This window comes from Falco peregrinus, chromosome 17, assembly GCF_023634155.1.
Source record: "Falco peregrinus isolate bFalPer1 chromosome 17, bFalPer1.pri, whole genome shotgun sequence".
Lineage (NCBI taxonomy): Eukaryota > Metazoa > Chordata > Aves > Falconiformes > Falconidae > Falco > Falco peregrinus.
In genome coordinates this window covers 807,575-821,224 of record NC_073737.1, presented here as the reverse complement: position 1 = coordinate 821,224, position 13,650 = coordinate 807,575, and the positions used below count along the sequence as shown (strand labels likewise).

The following is a 13,650-nucleotide window of genomic DNA, read 5'->3' as shown; positions in this document are numbered from 1 at the left end:
AGGCCCCTGCAGCCCCCGCTGGGTCCCCCAACCCCCTCAACATGCCCCCCACGCACCCGTGGAAAGTAATCACATGGCTGTATTTGCAGCTTTTAGCTTAAAAATGTACATCCAGGCGCTCCACGTACAAATATTTACAATTGTTTACAAATGTACAAAACCCGATTGAATGTAAACCAAAGGTGTCAGAGGCCGGGATTCACCGGGACCCCTGGGACCCCCCCAGCCCACGTATGCTGTCCCTTGCACAGCCATGCACGGTGCCTGCACATTGCACGCCCACGTGCACTGTCCCTTGCACACCCGCTGCCTGCCCCTCGTGCACCCATGCGTGCTCACTGCCCCCTGCTCACCCAACCCCACAGGCAAGGCTTGGGCACCCCGAGGCTGCCCTGAGCTGTCCCGTGGACAGAGGGAGCCCCCCCCACGCCCCCCCCCAGCCCAGCCACACTCAAGAAAATCCCCTTCTCTGAGTCCATTTCACACCGTGGAGGATGGAGCAGGAGGGGCAGGCTGTGCTTCCCCCGAGGCGGGGGGTCTGTCAGGCTGACCCTGTCCCTCCTGCTGCAGCACAGCCAGGGGGAGCTGGGGGTGACACCCCCCTCCAAGGCTGCCTTTGTTTCTATCTGGACAGCGCAGGCAGCCCCGCAGCCCCTCAGTGCCCGCAAGGGTTGTGCATCGAGCTGGCAGTAAGGTAACAGGCTCAAATGGTCCCTGCCCGAGCCCCTTCCCCTGGCAGCGGCAGGGGGGCAGCTGGGCATGGCACCCCCCAGGAAGAGGCTGGATGCGCAGTGGGGCTGGGGGAAAGGGGCCGGGGGCCGGGGTCAAGCAGACTCTGCCCCATTGCCTCTCCATCACCCCCTGCCCACCCTCACCAGCCTGTGCCAGCATCCTGCCTCGCCTCCACGAGCATCCCTGGAGACCCTGGCCCCAGCGCTGGTCCGAGATAACCCTGAGGGGGGGGGGGGGGGCGGGCTGGGGGCTTCCCGGCCCCAGCGGCTCCCCCGGGATGGCGAGAGGGGTCAGGACAGTGCCGGGGCTCGGCAGGCAGAGTTGGCCGCAGGAGTGTGCGAGTTCACAGCGGCTGGGTGGGGGGGTTGGATGGTGGTGCCGATGGTGTAGTCAGCTGGCTGTGAGGGACAGACAGTGGGCAGTGAGCCAGGGGGGGTCTCAAGGAGACCCCAGGGCAAACCGTCCCCCCCCCCCCCCCCAATTACCCCATCTCTTACGTGGCGTCGGAAGAGCCGCTGCAGAAGGCTGCGCTTGGGGGGCTCGGGCAGCTGCGTCCAGTCCAGGTCAGGGGAGCGGGTCCCGCTGGGTCCAAACACATTGAGGTCCTTGAAGCACTCAGTCTCAATCATCTGGGGGGGGACAGGTCACTCGGAGGGCAGGCACAGGCCGCCCCAGCAGCACCACAGCATGGCAGGACCCCCCAGTGCCCCACAGCCCTGGTACCCTCGTTCTGCCAGGGGATGGAGACGCTGCCGGTGGCGAACTTGGTGTAGAAATCGTTGTCGGTTTGGTCCAAGTTGACGCCTTTCACCGTTGAGAACTGCTCGATGTCCAGCACGTCCTTGCAATAAACTGCCCGGGGCTGTGGGGACCACGGAGCTGTCAGTGGGGGGAGCGGGGCTCACCCCCCCCCGGGGTCCCCCCCGGCCCAGCCCCTTACGTCTGGCACAAAGGGGGGTGTCATGATGCCGGCCTCCAGGCGCTTGAAGTTGATGGTCCTGAAGAAGGGATGCCGCTTCACCTCGGCCGCCCCGTCAGCTCCGCAGCCCAGCCGCTGCTTGGGGTCCTTGGCCAGGAGCTGGGGAGGGGGACAGGTGGTCACGGTGGGGGGCCACGGAGCCAGCCCCACCCCCCGAGGGTACCGGCAGGTCCCAGGGTCTCCAGCTCACCATCTTGCAGACGGCCCGGGCATCCTCACTGAACTTGTCCGAGTACAGCTCCTGCTCCTCCTGCACCCGCTTCTCCACCTCCTCACGCTTCACCCGCTCCTTGCGGGCGCGGAAGGGTGACTGCCCCTCAATCATCTCGTACACCAGGCAGCCCAGGCCCCACCAGTCGGGGCTGAAGGTGTAGCGCTCGTTGTTGATCACCTCCGGGGCTGCGAGGCACAGCCCCAGAGCCATCAGCGGCTGGGCACACCGTGGCACAGGGACCCCCCAGGCCAGCCCGGCCGGCGCAGCCCCCATGCTCACCCATGTAGCCGACAGTGCCCACGCGGCCGCGGATTCTCGCCCTCAGGGATCTTGATGGCCAGCCCCAGGTCGGAGATCCGGATGTGGCCTGGGCAGGGAAGGGGTTCATCCCAAGGATGGTGCCCTCGCCCAGCATCCCTGGGAACAGCCACCCCACATCCCTGCACATCCTCCCCAAAACACAGCCAGAGAACCCCCAGGAGGCACACAGACACCCAACCCCAGAGCCAAGAGCATGGGCAGAGCCCAGCCCAGCACCTCCCTCCTCACCATCATCATCCAGCAGGATGTTCTCCGGCTTCAGGTCCCTGCAGGGACAGAGGGATGGCTCAGCACAGAGCAGTCCCACCCCGCCGGCCCTGTGCCCGCACCATGCTCACCGGTACACGATGCCCTCCTGGTGCAGGTGCTGGAGCCCACAGCAGATCTCCGCTGCGTAGAAGACCACGCGCCCGTCCTCGAAGCCAGGGTTGCCCATGTTGTAGATGTGGAACTTGAGGTCGCCGCCATTCATGATGGTCAGCACCAGGCAGAGAGCGTCCTTCGTCTCGTAGGCATAGGCCAGGCTCACCTGTGCGCCCACCCCGGCCATCAGCATCGGCACTGGCCCCCCCGGCTCCCCGGCCCCTCCAGAGAGCACAACGCACCACGAACCGGCTGTTGACCTTCTCCAGGATCTGCTTCTCGTTCAGGGCCATCGCCTCCCCTTTCCGCTTCTTGATCCGCTTCTTCTCCAACTTTTTGCAGGCGTACATCTTCCCCGTGGCCCGCACCTGGCAGGCACACACCTGGGGGGGGGCACACATGGACAGCGGCGGGGTGAGCCCCCACCAGCCCACCCCATCCCCCCTCCCTTTGTGGCCGCACCTCTCCAAAACCGCCCTTGCCCAGGATCCGGTACTGCCGAAACGTGTCCTTGGTGACCGACTGCCTGAAACGCACAGCCCTAGGCACATCAGCCCCGCCGCCCCCCAGACCCCCCCACCCTAAGACCCCCCAGACTCCTCACTCACCTCTCCAGGTACTTCCACTGCAGGAACCGGTCAAAATACATGCTGTCACAGTAGTCGGTGAAGGGGTCCCCGCTCAGGTGCTCGTGCAGGGTGCTGCAGGGGCAGAGGGGGCGGCTGGTGTCACCTGCAGCCCCCCCGCACGCCCGTCCCCGGGCAGGCACTCACCGCAGGCAGCTGCTGAAGAGGTCCTTGTAGGGGCTCTTCTGCAGGTCCTGCAGGCACTGGCTGGCGTGGGGCTGGCCGACCTCGGGCAGGAAATCTGGGGACTGCCGGGGGGAGCAGATGGCTGCACACTCACCCCCTGGGTGCATCGCTCCCGCATCCCACCCATCATCCCAGTTGGGCAATGGGACCTTCTGGGATGCCCGGAGAGCAGGGACATGGCTTTGTGGCCAGCAAGGGACCCCTCCTGCTGCTCCCATCCCACCCTCACCCCATCCTGCCCTGGGGGAGGAAAGCCCCCCAGACTCACCTCCTGCTTGAGGAACTGGCAGATGATCTCCTCCCCCATCTCCTTCCGCTTCTCATCCGGGGAGAGCTCGTAGTCCGCCTGGGATGCCCAGGGAGAGGAGGGTGCTGCAGCCAGTGGCACAGGGCATGGCTCTGCCCTGTGCCCCCCGCCAAGCCCCCTGCTCCCCCGGACGAGGCACGTCTGCCTGGCTGTGGGGCCAGGGAGCTGCCTGCACCCCCGTGCCATGGGCAGCTGCCTGCTGCGGGGCTTGTGGTGGTGCAGGCAGCCCCGGGGGGGTCCCACCCTGCTCCCCGCAACAGGGGAGTGGGCTGCCACCCTCAGGCCCACCACAGCCCCAGCAGCTCTTGTTATTCAAAGAGAGGAAAAATGTCCCGCAAGAGCTCTGGCAGCCAGCACAAGCAGGGGCCGCTTCGTAGGCACATGCTCCCCATCAGCAGCCCCCGTGGCTGCCAGGTCTTTGTGCACCCCAGAGGCCCCGGCTGCTCCCCACGAAGCCCCCAGCCCCTGGAAAGCTGACCCTGCTGCGCAGGGCGCTCACACACTGCTGACACAAACCGTGCGGTAATGGGAAACATGGATCATTTTATGAGGTTTGTTTTTCCCATTCGCCAACATCTGAGACCTGGCACCAGGGTGAACCTCGCAGCAGGCGCCGCTGGATTCTGAGCTTGCTGGGATGGAGAGTCCCCCTCCCCCAGTGCAACCCGCAGCACGGCAGGATGGGGGGTCTCTGCCTCCCCTGCAGCCCCCCGGGTGCCACTCCACAGCCACCACCCTGGGGCCCACACTGCGAACCGGCCGTGGCAGTGGCCAAAACCCCAACTAGCCCCATCCTGGGGAAATGCCTCCATAAGTCACCGTCCCCCAGCAGAGCCGGCGTGGTGGCATCCCGCGGGGACCCTCACCACAGCGTCCAGGAAGCGGATGCAGCGCAGGAGCTCCGGCCGCGTCTCGCAGAACTGCCGGAAGAGCAGCCGGCCGATGGGCTGCTTCTGGCACAGGCTGCTGTAGTCCCGCTCTGCAAGGGAAGGTGGGATGTGCCACGCACTGCACCGAGCACGTGCCACAGCCCTGCGCCTGCCATGTCCCCCACGCAGCCACTACCCGGTGCCATGTCGGGCCCCCTGCGCCAGCTCCCGACACCTTCCCCGGCTCACCCAGGCCCTTCCGCAGCTCATCGCACTGGCTGACATGCGGGAACCGGAGGATCTCCCTCCACTTCTTGCTCCTGCCTTTCCGCTTGCCACCACCTCCTGCAGCCGGGGGGGAGAGGGAGAGACGGTCGTACTGCCAGGGTGGGCATCGCTGCCCCGGCCCGGCTGGCAACAGGGAGCAGAGCCCCTGCCCAGCACTGCAGAGCCACTCAGTTTGGGGTCTCCTGCATCTCACCACTGCTGGTCCCCAAAACCCATCACTCACAGACATACCCGCATGCCGCCAGCACTGGGGCTTTAGCCAGCTTTAAAGCAACACGGGAAAACACATCCTCAGCCCTGGAGAGGGCTCTGACCCCCAAGGGGACCCTCATCCCGAGGAGTTGAGGGGATCTGCACGTGCTCGTGGCTCCCAGCCTCATGCCAGGGCAGCAACGGGATCCCCTTCAGTATCACCAGGTGCCAGAGAGGGCTGGACCCAGAACGTGCATGCTTCCTCCCCAAACAATGCCATGGTCCCGCATCTCCCCCTCCAGTAAACATCTGGCTTCCTTATCCCCCCCAGAGCTGCTCATCCTGCCCGTGGGGCCGCAGCAGCCCGGCCTCTGCCTTTGCAGGACGGGGACCCGCTGGGGGTGAGGAGGGGGCAGGGGGATGGCCCCACCGCAGCAGCCGCTCCTCCCGGGCTTGCAGGCGGATGCTTGGTGCGTGAAGTCATCCCTGCAGGGACCCGACATCAGCGCGGGTCTGAGCTGGTGGCCGGCCAGCACCACCCGCTGCCGGCCCCGGTGACGCCGAGCCGAGCCCGTGGGACGCCACGGTGCTGGGCTCCGGCGGCGCTGGCGTTTCGGCCGGGCAGAGCTTCCTGCCCTCATCGGCTCGCTTCCTCCGGCAGGAACAGCCCCACGCCAGCCGGCGGGGCAGCCTCGGCGGCGAGCGGGCACGGGTCCCTGGGCACCCCGCTCACCCTGGCACCGGTGGCACGGGGTCTGGAGCACTCGCTGCCCGAGGAAGAGGAGCAGCCGCTCCCCTCGCCCCACGGTGCCCAGGCTGGAGCCCCCCGGTTGGTGAGCAAAGGGGTGATGCCCTGGCAAGGACCCTGCACCTGCCCCAGGAGCCATCCGACACGGGACAGACACGGGAGGGACAGAGGGCCCCGGCAGCCCCGACCTCGCAGGGATGCTCCGAGGCTGTGGCTTCATGGCCGGGCTCAGGGACACGCTGCCCACACAGTTCCCTCCCTGCCTGCTCCACAGACTCTGCAGGTATCACCCCCAGCACCCTGCTCTGCCTGGTGCTCCTTCCAAATTTCAACTTGCCTGCTGCAACAATAAAAATAAATCAACGCTTGTCACCTGCACCCCAACACTTCTCCCCTGGCTGAGTCAGAAGCGTTTTGCTTCCACACAGGCTCCTGCCGCAGCATCCTCCTTCCCCGCTCTGGTCTCGCCTGCAGCGTGCCAGGCACGGCACAGCTGGGGTGAGCCGGGACGAGCTCTGTGTCCCCAGCGCACAGCCCGTCCCCAGAGCATTTCTGGGTGAGACTGCACCAAAGCCCACCTGCGGCAGAGCTGCCCCAGACCACCGAGGCCTCAGGGCTCGGAGTGGGACCCGCTCCTCTGCCCGGAGTGTGTTCCAGCAAAGCAAAACCCATCCCGCTCCCTCCCCAGTGCCCCCAGCCGCCACTACCTCTCCCACCCCAGCCTGTCACTGCAGCGGGGGAAGCAGAGACATGGGTCCCACCAGGACACCGAGCTAGAGCCTGCATGAGACCCAAAGACCTCAAAGTAAAGGAGGAAAAAAAAAATACACAATGCTTGTGCCAAGCTGGCGCAAGGCGCAGGGCAGTCAGGAGCCTCAGCAAGCGCTCAGACTGCTCCTGCCACCCACGGCTGCTCCGGGGGGGTCCCAGCCCACTGTGGGGCAGGACCACCCCCACCTGCAGACCCCGTGGAAGTGACCCTGCCCTCGCCTCTGCTCCCCAGGGTGCAGCCGCATCCCAGCAGCACTGCACAAAGGGCTGGCAGCCCTTCCTGGCCCGGCACAGGGCTGTGGGCAGGGCAGGGGGCCCGGGCACAGCCACCCACCGCCAGCACGGACCCCTTGGTGCTGGGCAGCAGAGCACCAATGGGGACATCCCAGAAGTGGCCAGCCCCTCTCCCACAGCATCCTCTGCCGGGTCAGGGCAGCCAAGAAAGAGGACACGTGGGGAGCAGCCGTGCTGGGCATCCCGCTGCTGCCTGCTCCCTGCCTGCGCAGACGAGGCCAGGCAGCGGGATGCCCAAGGGAAGATAACACGAGAAGAGGGCACTCGCCTCAGCCCTGCTCCCCCCAAGTGAACCATGCCGGGAAAACCCCACGAGGATGCTGCCAAGCCGACCACAGCAACCAGAAAAGCTGCAGAAAGCCAAATAAAGCCGTTTCTCAGCAGAAAGGAGCCCACATACCAAACAGGGAGGTGCGTTACACCAACGCAGCTCCTGGCAGCAAAAGCCCCGCAGCGGGCAGGAGCGTGTCCCCCGCAGCGGGTAGCATGCGGCGAGACGGTGCTGATGCCCAGTGAGGTGCAGAGCCACCTGCCTCCACCCCGACAGGCCATAAAGCCTTACTCACCGCCCCTTATCTCTTCCGTGCCCACACGCTCCTGGGTTTTTACCCCAGGCACTTCCGCAGGCGGCCAAGCCCTGCTGGCTCCCCCAGCCCTCCGGGACATCAGCGCTCCCTCGAAGGCTCCAGCGGCCCCAGCTGAGCTGGGCACAGAGCCCAGGGTGGCCGGCCACAGACCCCTTCAGCCCTCGTGGGGCTGGGTAGAGGGAACAGCCCCCCCGACCACCTTTCAGGGGGCAAAGCCCCCAGGTGCGCAGCAGGAAGGGCCATGAGGGGCCCTGCAGCAGAGCAAGGCCCTTTTGAGGGCAACAGCGGGTGGCAGCAGCTCAAGGAGCCCCTCAAACCACAGAGACCCCCAACACGCAGCCTAGCCCAGTGCTGGCATCTACCCACGCCACGTTCAGGGTCTGATGCTGCACGTGGTACGGGACTGATGCTGCCAGCACCCCCAAAAGCACCAGGGGTGTGGGACTGCTGCCCCAGCCAAGCCCCCCCAGCACACCCTGAGGATGGCAGAATTTGGCCAAATGCAATTAACAGGTGGCAGTGGCTGCTCCAGGGTGCCAGGGCTGGACCTTGCCGAACCCCTTGCGCCTTTCACACGAGGCTGGCCCGTGACACCCACACGTGTGGGTCCCCTGGCCATGGCCGGCAGGGTCTCAGCCTTCTGCTGAGGCGGCTCCTGTCCTGTCCATGCCGCCAGGGAGGGAAGCAGCTGCCCAGCCAGGACCCAGCCCTCCATCCTGCTCTGCTTCCCGGCTTCCGGCACCTCTTGCAGCCGGCGCACGCTGACATTAACCCATTTGGCACCCGTGGTGGCAGAGCCCCTGGTACCCTCGAGGCCAAGACCCCCTTCTGGCTCTGGCAAGGCTCCGGTGCAGCATGCGGCAGCCGTCGTGCATCCCACGGGACAGGAGCAGGGTCCAGCCCTGAGCAGGGAGCATCGTGCGAACGCCTGGCCGGCTGCTCCAGCCTCCCAACGCCAGACCTCTCCGGCCCCTGCACACGGGTCATCCCCGCGGCATCTCCAACGCTGCTGGAAGCAACCGTGATGGGGGTAAGAAACCTTTAGAAAACGGGGATTTAAAAAAAAATAAAATGGGATCCCCTCCGAGCGGCCCCGTCCCCTGCAGGGCTGGGCCAGCGCCGGTGGCCGGTGGCTTTTGGGGCTGGTGGCTTTTTGGTCACAATGGTTTTGCGACGAGGGCGCCGGCTTCCCAAAGGAAACCCAAAGCAAACAAAGGCGCCTGTGCTGGCCCAGGACCCATGCCAAGCCCTGCTCTGGCGGGGCGCGGGGGCTCGCAGCCTTTTGCCCCCCAGGCCTCGTCCCAGCTCCCGCAGGGCTCACACCGGGGTGGCAGCTCCGGCACCGGTGAGGCCGTGGTTTTCCTGGCAGCGCCCGTTTTGCCCAGGCCTGCGCCGAGCTGTCCTGGCACCGGCGAAGTTTTGCTCGTGTGAGCCCCGTCATGCCAGGCACGTCCTGCTGGCACGGGCGGACGGGTGTCCCGTGTCCCGGGTGTCCCGTGTCCCGGGTGTCCCAGTACGGCCGCGCCTGGGGAACGGCTCCGGCACGGCTCGGTGCCCTCTCTGCCCCGCGCCCCGGGGGCACCGACCGACGGACGCGTCCCACGGCCCCGGGGCAGCCGGTCCCTCCCGGGGGCTCGGCGATGCCAACCGCGATGAGCCCACCCGGCCCGGATGGAAGGGGCCCGGGGTGCCCGCGGGGGGGCCCCGAGCCGAGGGTGCCCGCTGGGAGGGGGCGCGGGGCGGGGGGCCGGGATGCAGCGCGGGACCGGGAGGGGAGCGGGATGCCGCCCGGGCCGGCGGGACGCGGTACCTTCGCGGGCCTTCAGCAGGACGGTGTTGGCCACGATGTTCTCCAGCTCCATGGCGCGGGGGGGCCGGCGGCGCAGCCCCGCCGCCCGCACACCATGCCCGGCGCGGCGCTGCCCCGGCCCGGCGGCGCGGGGCGGGCCGGCACCTCCCGCCGCTACCGGCCGCCTCCGGGGGCGCGTCACCCCCATGACGTCACGGGCCGCCCCCTGGCGTCACGGGCTTATGTAAGGGGCAGCGCCGCGCCCCCCCGCACGGGGGCGCCCCCCCACGTTGGGGTGTCTCCCCCCCCCCGGCTTGGGGGTCGGGCGAGAGCTGCACCTGGCACACGCCCCCCTTGGGGGGTCAGCCCTGCGCCCCCGGCAGCCGCCTGTAGCACAGCAGCCTTCCCCCCCAGCACCGAGACCCCAACCCACAGGGCGGGAGCCCTGGAGCACAGGACCCCTGGGCAGGCAGAGGGGCTGGGGCAACCCTTGCTCCCCAAAACACCCCACTGTCCCGTGTGCGCCGCCCCCCCCAACAAGAGGGGCGGCAGAGCAGCGAAACCGAACAAGCCGTTTCCTCCCGGGGATTTTCCAGCTGCAGGAGCCACTGGCCCGTGGAGCTTTGGCTTCTGGCTAAAGCAAGAAATGGCATTTCCTTGTTTACGCCACTTCCACCGCCAAGCTCGCAGGACCCCCCACTCGAGTCTCCACGAGGAAACATGATGGGGAAAACACCTTTTCTCCCCAGAAGCCAGAAGCTCACGGGGAAATGTTTCCCCAGGCTGCCCCGCCGGCGGGGGGCTCTGTCCCAGCCCCTCCGCGCCACCTTTGCCTTCCAGGGGGCTGCTGGGCGGGTGGAGCATGGCTCGTCCTGCAAAGCAACGAGCCGCTTCGGAAGAGAAAAGCTACTCGGGGGGACCCCCTCTGCCACCCACCCCCCTGCACACGCACTTCCCCCAGTGTTTTGCTTCGCAGGGAAATGAAGCGAGAGGTTCTGCAGCACAGCCCGCTCCGCTCGCCGCCGTTTTCTCTTTCCTGCTTGCGTGCCGGAGGCTCACACCGCCTGGCAGCTGCCCAAAGCCAACCCAGGCCTGGCTGCTGCCTCCACCGCTGCGCTGGAAAGCTCCAGCCCCACGCTGTCACAGAACAGAGCTGAAACTGTCGTTGTTGAAATCAAAGATTTATTTACACATCAAGGAAAACTCTCACCCAGGGCCACGTGAGAAGGAAAAAGCAAACAAACCTGAAGGACCAAGTGATTTGCCTCCCAAACACAAATGCTCACGCACCCCAGCTCCCCAGCGCACCTGGCCACCTAGGTCAGCCAAATGCCTTCTCTCCTTCTCCGCAAGGAGAAACTAAAGGCATTGGTTTTTTTTTTTTTTTAGTTATCTGCACCACAGAAAACAATCTGAAAATAAAATCCACCTTTCCAAAGAGATCTGCCCATGTGCGGGAGGATCACGGAGCACCCCTCGCTCTGCCATGGAAGGAAGGTCCGAAGGGCAGCACATCTAGTACTCGTCCAGGGTGTCTGCCCGTGGGACAGAGAGGCCCCGCTCCTTCAGCGCCTGCACTTTCAGCTTCTCTGACTCCTGCTTGGCCTGCTGCTCCACTCGCTGCTCCTCCAGGATCTCCTCAATGGAGACCTGCTGCAGAGGCGTGTCGCTCTCCTTCTCCAGGTCCTGCAACAGAAACAGCCTGTTTAGCACTGCAAGGCAGCTGCCGCGGCTGAAACATGCAGCTCAGCTGGTGGGATGCTGCGGGCACCGCTCTGCCCGCACGGCAGCTCAGGGCTGGGCCGACGTCGTCTCTGCGAGCACATCGCACCAGCCAGGACAGCACCAGGCTGGGGGGGCCAAAAGCCATCTGGGATGGCAACAGTCTGGGGCGGGTCTGCACTTGCACCTCTGCTGGGACACCGACACACACCCCTCTCACGTGCTTGGCCTTCGGTGATGTCCGAGCACTTCCTATAAGCGCCTGGCCAGGCTCCGTGCTCCCGGGGAGAGTGGGCTTCGCTGCGCCATGGACGACATGCTCCATCGTTCTTGCCAAAGTTGTTCCCGAGGTGAGCAGCTGAGCAGCGGCAGGGTCTGCCTCCCAAGCTCTGGGCTTACTAGCTCGAAGGCAGCCAGGGGATTTGGTCCTGTAAATGCTCAGGTTCCCCCTGGGTCATGGTCACAGGTTTGCTCGTGCAGGACGGTCTCCTCCAGGCAAGCCCCAGCAACCACTGGACCGTGATGAGCCTGTGCCCATGCGTCTTCCATGAGTCCCATCAAAAGGTGGAGGTGATGCAGAACAGAGGTGCTGGAGGCAGCACCCTGATGGGCAGGGACGCCCAGGACAGTTGTCCATGGGATGGGGCTCCCACGGAGCATCTGGGCTGAGCTCAGCCCAAAGCGCTGAAGCAAACAGCAAGCGAGACAGCGCTTGACTCTTCGCAAGCCCATCCCAGACAGTGTCCCTGGGTGATGAGCCAGCAGCGAGGCGACGGCCCCGCAGACAGCCACTAGTGACACCCTCCAGCAATGCCACACACAGGCCAAGGCTTCCTCACATCTCCCTCCACTCGCCAGGCCACATGTTGCTCTTTACCCCTCGCGCCGTCCCAGAGCAGCTGTGGGACAGCACCTCTGCCCCCTGCCCTCAGACTCACAGGGGCATCTTCCTGATGGTTCAGCCAGAACCGGCCCTGGGAGGGGCTGCAAATTTCAGCCCCTGCAATGAGACAGTGACCGTATTTCACACCAGACAGATGGATGCCCAGCTCTGGTGTCTGCCACAGCACCACAAATGCCACCAGCGCGGTCCCAGTTGGCAGCAGGAGCTGCTTACTTACTATTTCCCCCAGCAGAACAACATTCTCGCCTCTCACAACAAAGATGCCTCGAGGGATGTCCCCATACTTCTTGCCCACATGGATGCGCTCCACAGTCTGGTGCAACACCAAGTTTGCTGCAGCAATCAAGAGACAAAGAAAATAACCCATGTTTCACTGTTTTCCAGACATAAAGTGTCTCATCCCAGCAAGGCAGAAAACCCAGAGGGGCGATGGCACCGGCACTTTCATGCCTCTCGGCAGGTCCTCTGAGCTGGATCACCGAAGGCACCGACCATCTCCCCGGCTGAAACGCAGCAGCTCCTGCAGCCTGTGCAGGCACAGCAGCGAGCTCAGAGCGCCAGGGCTGAGCCGACCCAAGCAGCACACGCTGACAACAGCGGAAAAGACAACGGCACTGTTGGTGCTTTAGGCTCCAGGCAAGGACCAAGGCACCTGGTTCTGAGTGCAAACGTCACCTAACATGTGCCTTGGGCTATTTCTGCCCAAAAAGGGATGCCACAGCACCGGCGCTGGATGCAGCTGGGAGCGTGGGCAGCACCCAGTGCTGGGCAAAGTCTCCGTAAAGCACCAAGTCCGGGGGGACATGCAGGTGGGTGTTAATGCACAACACAAACGCTTTAAAAACACAGCCTGCAGCCACGTCACTCCGTGAACCACCACGCTGATCCCTTTTAACACCCCTGCTCAGGACCCGCGGGGTCGCTGCTGCAGGCGGGGCAGCGCTGCACTAAGCGGTGATCTCCCCCCAAATCCAAACTCTTCTCTCCCATTAGGCCACCGTTTGGGAATGGAGCTGCTCCAGTAAGTGTGGACCGAGGGGCACGAGAGCACCAGCCAGCTCACGGGAACGGGCACCGTGGGGCCCTCCGCCTCCTCGCCAGCTCCTGGACACGGCTCCGGAGCCTGTCCCAGCCCACCCGGACCCCCCGCAGCCCCCCTGTGCGGACGTACCGAACTGGTCGATGCTGCGCAGGTACCCGATGAGCGTGCGGCCGTCCCGCAGCAGGACCAGGTGCTTCTCTGCGGGAGAGGAGGGGGGTCAGCCACAGCCACGCGCGGGCACCAACGCCCCTCGCGCCCCCCGGCACGGCGCGGGGACAGCGGCGGGCGGTGACCGGCCCGCCACGGCAGCGCCACGCGGGGGGCAGCCCCCCTGGGGGAAGAGGGGGCGCCCCCGCCCCCCACGGAGCGGCGCCCCCGGGAAACGAGGAGGTCCCGCCACCCCACGGGGGGAAGCAGGTAGCTCCCTCCCCACGGGGGACCAGCCGCCCCGGGGGGCCGCTGCCCCGGGGGAAGGGGGCCTCGGTGGCGCGGAGGGCCCGGCCCGGCGGCGCACTCACTGTCGATGTCCTGGATGAGGCTGGCCGTGCCGGGCATGTAGTTCATGGTGCCGCCGCGCCGCCCCCAGCGGAAGCGCCGCCATGCGCCGGTGCCGCCGCCGCCCCGGAACCTCCCCGCCGCCGGGCGGGGCCCACCGCGCCGCTGCCCTTTTAAGCCAAGCCGGCCGTGCGCGCGGGGCGGCCGCCCATTGGCTGGCG

The 13,650-nt window shown here is 66.1% G+C and overlaps 2 protein-coding genes across 2 annotated transcripts; both read right to left on the bottom strand.

The window, feature by feature from the left end:
• Positions 1-59: 59 nt before the first annotated feature.
• LOC101919471 (G protein-coupled receptor kinase 5-like) lies at positions 60-9,462 on the bottom strand. The gene is given in 17 exon segments (XM_055820258.1): positions 60-1,130; positions 1,230-1,363; positions 1,459-1,594; positions 1,673-1,810; positions 1,902-2,110; positions 2,205-2,239; positions 2,241-2,292; positions 2,475-2,512; positions 2,585-2,775; positions 2,852-2,992; positions 3,072-3,135; positions 3,218-3,310; positions 3,383-3,483; positions 3,690-3,767; positions 4,595-4,707; positions 4,847-4,942; positions 9,288-9,462. Coding segments are annotated over 17 exon segments (1,779 nt in total). The 5' UTR covers positions 9,340-9,462; the 3' UTR covers positions 60-1,022.
• A 969-nt stretch (positions 9,463-10,431) lies between these two features.
• Positions 10,432-13,607, bottom strand: LSM1 (LSM1 homolog, mRNA degradation associated). Its single transcript, XM_055820184.1, has 4 exons — positions 13,453-13,607; positions 13,064-13,132; positions 12,110-12,225; positions 10,432-10,952 (listed from the first exon to the last, which is right to left on the bottom strand). The coding sequence occupies exons 1-4, from the start codon at positions 13,496-13,498 to the stop codon at positions 10,782-10,784; spliced, it is 402 nt and encodes a 133-aa protein (XP_055676159.1). The 5' UTR covers positions 13,499-13,607; the 3' UTR covers positions 10,432-10,781.
• Positions 13,608-13,650: the final 43 nt, after the last annotated feature.

Bases quoted from the DNA above. Each gene is read 5' to 3' on its own strand.
- LSM1 (XM_055820184.1), bottom strand. From the start codon at position 13,498: ATGAACTACATGCCCGGCACGGCCAGCCTCATCCAGGACATCGACA. The intron at 13,133-13,452 runs GTGAGTGCGCCG...CCTCTCCCGCAG, and splicing joins CCTCATCCAGGACATCGACA to AGAAGCACCTGGTCCTGCTG. The intron at 10,953-12,109 runs GTAAGTAAGCAG...TTTCTGTTGCAG, and splicing joins TTGTTCTGCTGGGGGAAATA to GACCTGGAGAAGGAGAGCGA.